Source organism: Enoplosus armatus, chromosome 21, assembly GCF_043641665.1.
Source record: "Enoplosus armatus isolate fEnoArm2 chromosome 21, fEnoArm2.hap1, whole genome shotgun sequence".
Taxonomy (NCBI): Eukaryota; Metazoa; Chordata; class Actinopteri; order Centrarchiformes; family Enoplosidae; genus Enoplosus; species Enoplosus armatus.
Window position 1 is genome coordinate 19,026,640 of NC_092200.1, and position 12,686 is coordinate 19,039,325.

Below are 12,686 nucleotides of genomic sequence, written 5' to 3' on the forward strand. Positions count from 1 at the left end.
ATATGGACGATGCACACGGGTCTAGCCACAGCATGTTATTGAGGATATCTTATCTGGGAAGAGTGGCAGCAGTAAGTAATGTTATCTCTCGTTTTCTGATGTTATTATTATGATGTTATATTGTGTTCCCTCAGCCAGAGCCACTGTGACACGTTCTTTCTGTCTGACAAAATCACATGAGTGTCACCTTCCTCTGTCTTCCTCAGGCACAAAATACTTTTTTCCCCCCCTCCTCACAAAGACATACTTCTCTGCAGAGGATTCTGTTTAATGTTGGCTGCGTGAGAGATGTATACGTTTAGCCTTTGACTACATTTTCTAACCATTTTTTAAGATTTTCTAATCTCAAGACACCTCCCGGGGAACAGTAAAGTATTTCTGATCTGATTTCCCAGTGTTCAGGCTGTTTAAGGAGTTTAATACAAGTTTTGTGGTTGTTAAAAGGTTATAATAGAACGTGTTGTTCATCAAAACATCTCTTATTATAGAAGTAATATGAGTGTAACCTGATAGATATGTATTATATATATTATTATATATTTTGTCATTATAGTGAATAGCAACAGTGTTTGTTTACAGCAGTGGTAGTTGCTCCAGTGGGGCGGGGTGTGGCAGGTCTCTCCGCCAATCGGCATCGACCTTCCCCCGAGAAAGCGCTGCTAAGGCGGGATCCGCGGCTTCAGCGGCCAATCAGCGTCTACCTTCCTCAGCGCTGGGAGAAGTTAGCAGTCGGCTGCCAGTCTGGTCCGTAGCCACGATGGATGCAATACCATGCCTTCTGATTGTCCTCCTGTTCTGGACAAGGATACAAGAAAACACCGGTGAGTGCTCGCAGAAGGACAACGTGGACTTGTGTTTTTGTGTTTCTCGTGTGCTTCTCGAAAGTTACGCTCTCGGGTCCGGACAGTTCCGCCAGAAAAGCTCTTTGTTCAAGAAGCCTGAAGAAGCAGAGTGTGTCTAACTAAGATGGCGCAGGGTCGGCGGCCAGCCTGCTGCTGCCTGTCTGAGGAATGTTTATTGTCTGGGGGAGAGAGAAAAAAAAGGAGCGGGGGTCTAAAAAGTCACATTGGGCATAAAAGGGCCGACGGCCGTAGCTCAGGACCAAAGCTGGCCTCTCTTCGGCCATGCTTCGGTCCCAGCTTTTTTTTTTTTGGATTCCGCTTTGCCAACAAAGAGCACCGGAGTCCGTCCCGGAGGAACAGTCCTCAGTTTCGAAAATGCAAAGTTTGCATCACTGAGTTGATGTTTGCTTTTCTGCCAAGCGCTGGTTATTCATTCACCTTGTGATTGTTGCCCATAATTGAACTGCATAAGTTTATGCTTTCTCGGGGCAGAATGCCTGTCTTGTTCCAGCGGACCGTTATCTCTCGGTGCAACCTCACGTTTGTCCCCCGGTTACTATTTTTCCTCGTCTCAAGATGCTATGACAATGATGTCCTAGCTCAGAAATGTTTGGACTCTTTTGAGTAAAGTGGGCAGTTGAATTCCTGACTTATTCCTCTGCCTAATATTTGTTGTCCAGTCTGGTAAATGCCTCCTCTAGCCTAGTTTGTCCTCTTGTCTAATTAGTGAGTCAATAAGCAGCAGGGAGTGCTAACTCGTATTTAAACTTGCCGTCTGACAGATGCTTATCTAACGTTACTCTGCACCATCTCGTTAGCCTGCTAGCATTTAGCCGCGGCTAGTGGCAGTGTTGAACTGGAACGCAAAGTCTTTCCGTTCTCGTGTTTTGCTGTAACTTGCCGTAACGGTGCTATAGTGGCTTGTTGTGTGATATGTAATGGTGACATTGGTCTTATTAGTTTAGACATGTGACATAGCGGGGGTTGGGAGGGGAGGGGGGACCGCTTGCTGTCAAACAATTTCTTCAGCACTTCTCGTTCTCCCCAGTTTAACAGTATACAACCCACCCGAGTACGCAAAACTCCATTCAAAAGCTGCCAAATTTAATGCTGCTCCGCACTATCCAAGTCTAATAACCGTTTTGTTGAAGTCCCCTGGTGCGTTTCTAAACTCCGCTCTGGGAGTAGCTTTTCAGTGATAGTTTTACTTCACTGCGTGCGATTGCCGAGGAAGGAAGGAGGCTGCAGTTGAAATGTTTTTGAGTCATGTGTAATGGGAGTGCTTGTGGTCGCCGACAAGCACTACTGAGTTACCCCCGAAAGATTTGCGAACCGGACTCGGCGTTTATGGCTCCTCATCAGAGAACGGCACTGTTCACACCAGTCACCAGCCGCTGGTGCCGTCCATGCTTGCCGTTGCTACGCTGAGATTTTGTGTTTTCATTTCGCAGCGGAACTGTGCGCGTTCTTCCTTGTTTCAGTGGTCAGCGTATTGCAAAAGGGGCGATAGTGTGTGTGTGTGCGCGCCCCCCCCCCCTATTGACTCGCAGACTCACGCGTTTCCTTTGTGTGACATTCCTTTGTGTGGAGAGAGAGAGAGAGAGAGAGAGAGAGAGAGAGAGAGAGAGACTCATCATGAGTGGAGGAGCATGCATACATAAAGATCTCATCTGAAACCTCCCCATGCCAGAAGCACGGTGGTGTCCTCATATACCCCACCTACCGCCGCCGCCGCCGCTGCTGCTGCTGCTGCCGCCTCGGATGCAGGCTGGCTATTAAATTGATATGTTGGCTCGGGGACACGCACAGAAGAAGGGAGGGAATTCCGCTCTCTTTGTCCAGCAATGGGATTGTCATGGCGTGGTTCCGCGGCTGGAGCTGCATCATTTACATCAGAAAAGCATCCAACATTATAGATGCAGATAATCTGACCCACAGATTTAAGAAAGGAAAAAAAAAAAAAAAAGAATCGGTGCACCAGTGCACATTTCAGCCGTTATGTGAGTGACATGAATATCAAGGCTGTATATTTAGATATTGCATAGTACATTCACAAAAGGATACACATGATTTAGCCAGAGAGCACCTTCACTGACACCTTTTGCATGACACGTTTCTGTTCAGTGTTCAGGACCACACCCCTGCAGCTCACACACACTTGCTTTAGCTGCATTCGCACGCGCACACACACACACACACACTAAAGCATCCGCACACATCCACAAGCGCTGGCAGTGGGTTAAATCAGGTGGTGTCACTACTACTCTCCTCATCCTACCAGCCCTCAGTCATCCTCCCATCGACCTCATGCTCTGTCACTCGTCCCCCCCCCCCCGCCTTCCAGTTTAATTTGTCTACTCTGAGTCCTGTGCATCTCCCCTCTGCGCCCTTTAGGCATAGTAAGTAAATGGGCCCATATTTAGCTGGAGTGGCTGGTATAAAGGATGAGCGTTGTGTCAGCACTCTCGAGTCAAATGCAAGCCGCTGTCAAGGGAGACTCCAGATCTATCCCGACTATCCCTGGCAACAGAGGGTGGGGGGGGGTTAGGATGAGCTTGTCTTGCTCCAGGGTCGCTCCTGGTCTTGGAATTAATTAAATTAATAAATAACTATGAATTCAGAGAGGTGTATATCCTGCAGTGTGTCCCAGTCTCATACTGCGAAGTTACAATGCTGTGGCAGTTTGAATGCAACAGGAAATGACACAAGGCATGTGCGGAAACTGCGGCACACGAGCCTTTATCCCAGTTTTGAGAAACCTGGGTATGCCAAAAGATAAGGCAATGAATCAATTAGTCCATCAACATAGAACTAATTGACAACTAATTTGATAATCGATTCCCGTGCTGCTTTTGTTGGTCTTATATGATAATAACTGGAATGTCTTTGGGTTTAGACTGTTTTGTGGGACAAAACAAGATATTTGAAAATGTCACTGTTACTGTCTGGTAAATTGTGATCAGGTCGATTTTTAATCAAGGAAATAATCAGCAGATTAATCTGTGATGACAATAGTTGGTGGTATAAATAGTTCTTTAATGCAGTCATTTTCCACCACCACTCAAAGCAAGGTTAGAACTAGTTTAAAGCATCCCCGGGGGGGATGTTACGGCCAGTCATTGAAACTCTGAAATTCTGATAACTGATGCAGTAAAATTCATCGAAAGCTCGAGGGATGTGGCTGTACACTGAAATAGCAAGTGCTTTTTTTTTTCTTCTTCCAAATTGATCGATGCACATTGCACTTAAAGTGCTCCATAGCCCAGGTGCGGTTGAAACCAGTGTTCACTCGTTTGGAAAAGCGCCAGCAAATCAGGATGGAATATTTTACAGTAAAGCAGCAGTCATGGAATTTCTCATCAAGGCCACTGTGGGAGTTCCGCTTCTTCTTTTTCTGTAGGCTTCAACTGATATGTTGCCTTGATACAGTAAAAACTCCACTGAGACCGCCGAGAGACGATATTTTGCACTTACTTTCATCTGCACCATGTTGTTGACCCCCCCCCCCCCCCCCCCAGCTGCCAGGGGGCCTTTTTTGTGTGTGTGACGGTTTTGTGTTTCTATGGAGAAAAAAAAGCTTGTGTAGCATTGTTTTTGTGGGTGCTGTGCTGCCGCTGTCAGTACTAGCAGTAGAGGAATGCCAGGCATGCGGGTGACCCTGGAAGCCCGTTGTCCCGGCCTAAGGGACCACAACTAATTTGAGAGGTTGTAGCCATGCCAATGGCCATCGGATTCAAAGGCAGCAATGCGTTAATGAATGCCCCCCCCTCACTCACTCACACACACACACACACACACACACACTCTGCTCTCCTTCATCATGGGGAGGCCAGGGAATCACAAGCTCCACTGCTGGGTTCTGTGTTTACGAGAGGGGCAAGTTTTGCTTGTTCATGTCAGATGGGAATAAGATTCCCAGTGCCAGTAGTTGATCTCTGCAGACGGGTTCCACCTGATCAGCTTTTGTTCTTTTTACTCCTGAGCCTTTGAGATAAAATGTTTTTAGACGGACACACCCAGCCTACCTTTTTTTTTTTTTAAAGTTCAATTTTGTACGGTGTCTGTCTGAAGTCCTTTTTTGGAGCATTTCTTTTCCAGATTTTGGCAAAGCCTCCCGCCCCACACCGCCTCTACCAAGCCAGAGCACACCATGTTGCCCCCCCACCACCAGCTCTCGTTTGTTTCCTCCATAGTAATGCAGCCAATTCACTGAATGTCATTGTGTAGTCATATGCGATGTGTTTCTCGCACCAGAAGCCGGTGTCTGTGTTTCCACGTACCACATTTTTGTGGCTTCTCTGGCACTGTTGCACCACTTGACTTGGCCATTTGAGGATCAGTGAGTTGGTATGCACTTTTTTTTTTGTCAGCATTGTTCAACGGGGGTCAGTGACAACAACAATATTATTGTTGCAGGGCTGACCCATGGGATGGTATTTACTCACCACTGCGCTAATGTATTCCTGATTATTCTAGGTCATTGTAGGATTTCTGAGACTGAAACTGCTTTCCCTTAATAGGTGTTCAGGGACCGACAAAAACCTGGCTGAACGGCTCCATCTCAAATAAAGGAGCCTGGGTAGCATATATTTAGGCTACCTGTGCAATAACTCAGGGTTCAGACCGTGCAACCACGTATCCTAATTGGATCCAAAGTCCAAATGATGCTCACAGACACTAATAAGTGTAAATAAGTGGACTTCCACAGCCGAACAGTGGGTTATTTGTTTCAGACATATGCTCACAGGTGAGCATAGTGTGATCTCCCACTTAAGAGCCTGTATTCGCATTGCGTTGCCAGTCCAAAAGCTCTCGGGGCTGCAGTGTAAAGTCTCACGAACACACTTACAAGTCTCAACAGTAATGTCGAGGTCACAGCTGAAACCGATTGCTGACCAGCTTTGTGTAAACGTTGGTTTCATCAGGTTATGACAGCACATCAGTCTCTCTTCCAGTCACCTAGTCCGAACCGAACTTTGATACCGGCACTGATCGTTTCGATACCTAAGGAGTAAATCTCATCAGCGTCAGCGCGCAAATAAGCTGCAGCACGCTTGTACTGAGATCTAATAATGCTGGTGATTGGCTGTCCGATGTTAGACAGTTGAAACGGACAATTTAAAGGGAACTTCTGGTATTTTTAAATCTGGACCCAATTTGTCGTAAGTGTCCTAACATTATGGAAAGGATCGCTACAGAGACAGACCTTTTTTTTTTTTTTGTGAAAGAGTGTTTTGTGTCCATTTTTGCTGTAATTACATCAGCATGCGACAGCATCGGTTCACTGCCAAAATGCTCCAGAATTTCTGTTCCGCGCGTGCGACTAGTAGACATAATGGTTCAGGACGAGTACATGTACTGCTACACCCTACAACTCTCTCTCTCTCGACTGGCTGTACAGCCTAGAAGAATAATCACTTCAGTGTGCTTTACCTTCTTTGTGTTCTGTTTTCTTCCACCGGAGGAAAACCACAAGCTGACAGCGCCAGTGCAGAGCAAAGCTGAAACAAAGCTCTGCAACCTTTTTTAGCAGACATGTCACTTTGTATTGTGAACATAAGAAAACAGGAAGAAACTAAAGCGGTCCGCTTTCTGCAATGACTCCGATTTGAAAATGCAGACTTTTAGTTGTTGCTTCTCACAGAGGAGTAGAAGCCATGTTGCATGCGGTACATCAGCTGGCTGTAGCCCGTAGTGTTTGTGGTGTTTTCCTTTTTTTCTCAAAAGTCACCCAAGACACTACCTGCCACCACATTACTGTCATTTGTTCTAATAACATTGCCGTGTGGGTTGACGTTTCTCTTTTATTTTGAAAGCCCAGCGTTATCCAGCGGAGGGTCTGTTTTGTTGTCAGACTCTGAATGTCGACCCAGGAAGCAAACGGAGAGAAATGTTCTTTCAAAGAAAAAAAAAAAGTTTTGTGTTGTGTGAGGAAGATATGATAAATTATGAAATTATAGGAAATAACTATTTACAAGAGTTTCAGTGCAATTTGTTGTTTTTATCTGGTGTTTTTTTTTAAATGAAAACAACTTGTTATTGTCAATTTCTTCATGTTTTTGACGTGTTCTTCACGTTTGTTTGGATTAAGTAGGAAAATGCTCATTGAAGTGAGGGTTCTCGGTGAACTGCAGCAGCGTTCCAGGGTTCTACCGGGGTCCAGAGGGTTAACTGAAGACATGAGGCGATGCAAAGTGTTTGGTCAGTCTGCCTTTTGATGATGTTAGTTTGGCTTGGTGTGTCACGGCCTAACTGAAAGCTTAGTGATGATGTGTGCTGATTTGTGCTTGCAGTCTTTCGCCAAAACAGCCAGTCAGCCTTTTCTGAGATCTGGGTTTTTGCGTGAAGTGGCTGCCGATGCCTGATGACTTGTTTTCTTTTTTTTTATATATGAATGGGAGTAATAAAACGGCGTGCCCTGGGGCAAACAGATCTTATTTGGCGAAATCTCTGTTGTCGGGCGGGATTTAAAGAAAGGAAATGTCTGCGTTGGAGACAGAAGGAAAATGACTATTATTGAAACAGTGAAGCCTAGAGCAGGAGAGCGAAACATCCAGGTAAAAATATTCCCAGGAAAAGCAAACGGGCCAGGTGATGAGATGCACCGATGGTCACATTTGAAGCTTTTTGAACACTTCTTGAGACGATTCCACACAAATTGAATCTGTGAACGATGGTTCAGATTCTCCTGAGGCCGCTGGTGCTGGTGAGAAAAGTAATTTGCCCAATTTGTTGTTGTTGTTTTGTTATTTTTAACCTCATTCCAGTCGCATTATTCCAGACGTACTCAGGAGTAATGTGGGGGAGACAAAAGACAAACATGGGATGTGTTAAAGGAAAAGGGACGACACTGTTTAAGGCCAAAACTGCATACAAAATATTTTATATTACATTATATTTGTTCCTTTCTGTTGCACATACTGCATAGAAAATGTCATTGTATGCACCACGCTAAATGTCTTGTCATCAATAGCTGTTGCTCTTGATAAAGTGAAGACAGACAAGACACCGGTGCAGCCAGCGGTGCAGCCAGCGGTGCAGCCAGCGGTGCAGCCAGCCAGACAGTCAGCCGGTTGAGTCTGAGCTGTGAGTCAGCTGCTTGAAACAGCTCTCCCCCCTCTCTGGCCTCCATTAACTTCCTCTGGTGCTCTCCTCCACCCCCGCCTCTTCCACTATCCCTGCATCACTCAGGAGGGTTTCCTCTGCGCGTGTGTGTGTGACGTAGTTTATCTGAAACTGCACTCCTGTTGGGACTGTCCAGCTTAGATAATGCTGTGTAGAAGGAGAAAGGAGTTACTGGGGTTGTTATTTCTTTTGTTGAAGACCCAAAACGGTGACAGTCCATGTTTATTATCCTAATCAACCCACGTTCTCTGTGTGCTCAGTGAGAATTAAATAGAACTGAAATAGAATCTGATTAAACTACATCCCTGAAATCGACATTTAGAGTCCCTGCGTCGCCTTTCGCCCTCTCTCAGTATGCGTAGATTGAAAAGTGGGAAGCCGGGCGGGTTTGTTTGTCTGTGTAATCCACCAACTGTAACGCCAGATGACTGTTTGTTTGAGAAACAAACTGAAGGCAGGAAAAGGAAGCTGGCAGGGAAGAATAAACACAGAAGAAGAATCCTTCTGAGGGTGTGTATAAGCATAACGGAACACAAAATCACTGCATTGAACATGAATTCTGTTGTTGTACCCGCAGTTCTGCGTACATTTGCCACGTCATAATATATATGTTGATGTGTTTTCCTATGCATCTAGTTTGTGGTACCCTCTCTGCTGTGGCGGCCCTGCCCTGCCTCACTGTCAGGCTCACACGACGAGAAATGCCGTTTTAGTGAAGTCATCTGTGTGAGGAAGGGGACTTCTGGAAGATGATGATGGCGGTTATTTGGTTTGGACTCCTTGATTAAGGACTCGTCCTTGAGCTCTCTCTATTGTAAATGGCTGTGTGTTTGTGTGTGTTTGTGTGTGTGTGTGGGGGGGGGGTTGGAGCAGCTGCCAGGGTGCAGGCTGTCTAACCTTTAGATCAAGCTGCTGCATATTTATAAGACCAGCGGCTCAGACAGATGTACAGCCCCCCCCTCCCTCCATTCTCAGTCTGTATGGCCTATACCTCCTCCTTTGTTTTGTCGGAAGAAAAAGCTGCCTCAGCTTTATTTCCTCTTTTGTGACGAAACATACAGGTTGCATGGCGCACCCATTGTTTTGCGGCCGACGCAGCTGTCGGCAAACGCTGCGGATGTCCAAATGTTCTGCAAAGTGCAACACATTTTGATAATTGATAAATCGTTTCAGTCATTTTTCAAGCCAAAATGTGAAACGTATGCTGGTTCCAGCTTCTTAAATGTGAGGATCTGCTGCTTTTCTTTGTTCCTTTATGACAGTAAAAGAAGAGTCTTTGGCTTTTGGACTGTTGGTTGGTGTCACTTTGGCCTTTTTTCTTTTTTTTGGACATTTTATAGACCAAACGAATCAATTCGCACACACACACATCGATGGTAATACTAATACCGCTACATCAGAGTAGCCTCTCTGGACCTTTTTAAGTTAATGCAGACTGTACTGAAAGTGTGTTGTTTTCAGGCTACCGCTGCACTCCCCTAGCCAGCGTGTTACAGTGTGGGCCACTGTTTGGTTTACACCAAGCGGCCGAGCTGCGGCTCCAGCTTCCACCCGCGAGGACAAACAATTCAGCAGGCCAGATAGCAGCCTTTCTGGTCCGTGCGAGGGAGGAGGAGGTTCATCCGGGTCTGGGGCAGTGGGCCCCTTTGCCCAACACACACACACATACAGAGGGCACATCTGGTATGGACAAAAGGCCGGCCATAATGGAGCTTGATGGGTGGATGGGACAGGCGTTTGGTGCGGGTAGGGGCCATGACCTATGGAAATGACTGTGGGAGCTGAATAAATCCCACTGAATAGGGGTGATCCACATCTAAGGAATGGAGTGGGGTGGGGGCAGGGCAACATGTGGACAGTAACATTTTGTGTTTAAACATAATGTGTGATATTTATGTGCTACCTGTGTAGGCTGTGGCTCTTGAGGATGGATCACAGTGTTGTCTACAGCTTTTACAGTGTAGCTTTGCGCTAATGCTGTTTACCTGGCAAATGTTGACAGCGGAAGAAAATGCTGCCACACTGGGGTCAGTCCATATATATTCTGGAAAGTAGTGTTTCTGCGTCAAAGGTACACAGGTGAACCCGTGTGTGCTTTTGTGTTTTTAACACAAGCCTGTACTCCAGGTTATCCGCCAGGGTGTACATTGCTTTTATTTTTCTCAAACACAGTACAAGTCTGGTTTCACACAGTTTTTTGTGTAAAAGGCGATATGCGAGATGTAGAGGTCAGAAAATCCTGAAAAGAACAGTGAGCCCGTCAGTCGCTATTAAAGCAGGCCCCCAGAGTGTCATGATGATGATAATAATAACAAAAGTTCACATTTAGATGGAAAATAATTACAACAGGGTCTCTAAGCATAATGCCATACAGGAGAGCACATCTCTCTGCAGAGATTGTGGTTGCCATGGCGATAGCGGCAATTAATTCTCCGCACGACCGGGGTGAGGAGAGGGTCTGATGTGTCCATGTGACTGCACATTCGCCAAGGTGTTGCTTCGAAAGCAGACAATGGCATGCCTCAGATTGTTGTTGGTGGGTGGGGGTGGAGGGGCAGAGTATTCATGACAGATGAGGCACTGCACTTTTTATTAAAAGACATTATATATCAGTGAAACACAATAGAGGGGCCCTCGGAAAACTAGTTTTCACCCTAGAAACAAGCGGAGGTGGGTGTGAAGGGGCTTTAAACAGGGGCTGTGGCTTAGTCTCGGTCAGCCCACCAATTCTTGAACCCAGAAGTGTTCTGAATTGCGTGCTCCTGCTGAATGAAGGTATCGACACAGATGTATGAAGACGGTATTGAAAAAATCGCACTATTGTAGGAGCTTTTTCCTGCTGCAAGCACAGTCTGACTATTTCAGACCCAGCAAGAGACTTCAATCAGAAAGAACTCCAGTCTACCAAGCTCTGTTATACAAACATGATGAAATGCTTTCGTAACATTCATTAGAGGAAATTTGCCTCACTGATCTGTTTTTATATCGAGGTTTGGAGAGGCAGTTCTGTCTTTTATCCGCCTGTGTTTTTATAGCAAAGAAGAAACCTGTCAGTTTGCGTTATTTGTCCCCACTGGCAAAGACCGACTTCATCTACAGGGGAGGCGCGGCTCCTCCAAAAGGCTTGTCAAGTTCAGAGGCATCTCCCGGTCGCAGACGACGCGAGGCTGAGATGCAAGCTGGGTGACAGTTCAGTCGGGACTGTTGTTTAATTCACGACGGGCGTTTTGGTGTTTGAAACGGCGCCGCTCTCCTTCAGATCCCAGGGAAGGCGAAGCACTGAACGTTTTGATTCTCATTCCAAGTGCCTCATGCCAAACTTGGGCTCTTTTATGTTTTTTTCTATCTATCTATCTATCTATCTATCTATATACTGTATATATATATAAATATATATATATATATATATATATATATATATATATTTGTGCAGCCTGGAAACGGGAGAAACACCCCCTCCCCCGGAGGGAGGCGAGGCGTCTTAAGTGCTTGACAGGTATTTGCTTCGTTGGAACGATGATATTAGCCTCTATCAGACAGGTTTGAGAGTGGTTATACTGTGAAGTGGACCCCTAAATGAAATGTCGTCACAGTCTCAAATGAATCCATACCCTGGAAGAGGAGGTCTGTGTTTTTTGGGGCATGGTCTTGTTTTGACCTGCACCGTGCGGGCCAGATGGGTGAATGAAGAATGCATGAGATCACGTGAATGTTGGCTTATTTGTCAGACACATGAATAAAAATTTTAAAAAAGTCAAAAATCTGTTGGGAACATATTCCAGCGACGGACTTGAGGGAAGTGGAAGCAAAGGCTGAGGTATCTTGACTTTTTAGTTCCTAGTATTGATTCAGTTTCAAAACACTGGGTCCTACATTTCCCATAATGCCACTCCACAGTGTTTTTCATCTTTCAAACTCCACGCTTCCAGTTTGCAGCACAGACTTTGTGTTTTGAAATCGCCCCTTAATAATTGCATTCATTTCTGACTTTAAAATGAATAAAATATCTGTCTTGAAATGAATACAATGCATATATTTAGATGTTAAATTTAGCTTCAGGTTGTGACCAAGAGGAAATGCTCAGTTGTCATTTGGTTAAAGGGTTGTAACTATGAATAAAGAACGTGTTCTAAGCCCCCCCCCCCCTTTTTTTTTTTTTAAATCTTCATTGCATGTCTACCCATCATCAGTCACTCACTGAAGCCCCTGAAACGTCCAAACCAGAACTCCCACACCCTCCTGCATTCGGCCTGCTGAGGCTCTCACTTCAGACATGCGTATAACCGTATGCCTGGCAGCAGAATAATAGGCTCTCAGCGCACAGTCCCAGCTTCCAGTAGACTGGTAGTAAGAGCCCACACACACACACACACACACACACACACACACACACACACACACACTCTCTCTCTCTGGAGTGTGCAGGCGCCGCTCTGTTTTCATTGACAATGTGCATCAGAAGTTATTCACCACAAAAAAAGGCACCATTTTAGTAGTAAATAGCTGAATGATGCAGAGAGAAAATAGTGTAGTAGTGGTAGTATAAAACCTACTTGTTCGCGGTGGTAATTTGGGCACAGGCCAACCAGGCACAGTTTTCAGGGACACCAAGGCTCTGGGCTTCCGGGGCCCTAAGCCACAGCCCCAGTTTAAACCTGAACTGAGTCCCCTTTTTAGTACTTAGTGTCTGCTGATATTTCTTTTTTGTTATATTTCTGC

At 45.6% G+C, this 12,686-nt stretch overlaps 1 protein-coding gene across 1 annotated transcript in view; it reads left to right on the forward strand.

The window, feature by feature from the left end:
- Window positions 1-757: 757 nt before the first annotated feature.
- The window catches only part of tgfbr1b (transforming growth factor, beta receptor 1 b), a 39,383-nt gene continuing 27,454 nt past the window's right edge, over window positions 758-12,686 (forward strand). Inside the window, exon 1 of the mRNA XM_070928388.1 lies at window positions 758-821. Coding sequence (XP_070784489.1) covers window positions 758-821 — 64 coding nt within the window. The remainder of the gene's footprint in view (window positions 822-12,686) is intronic.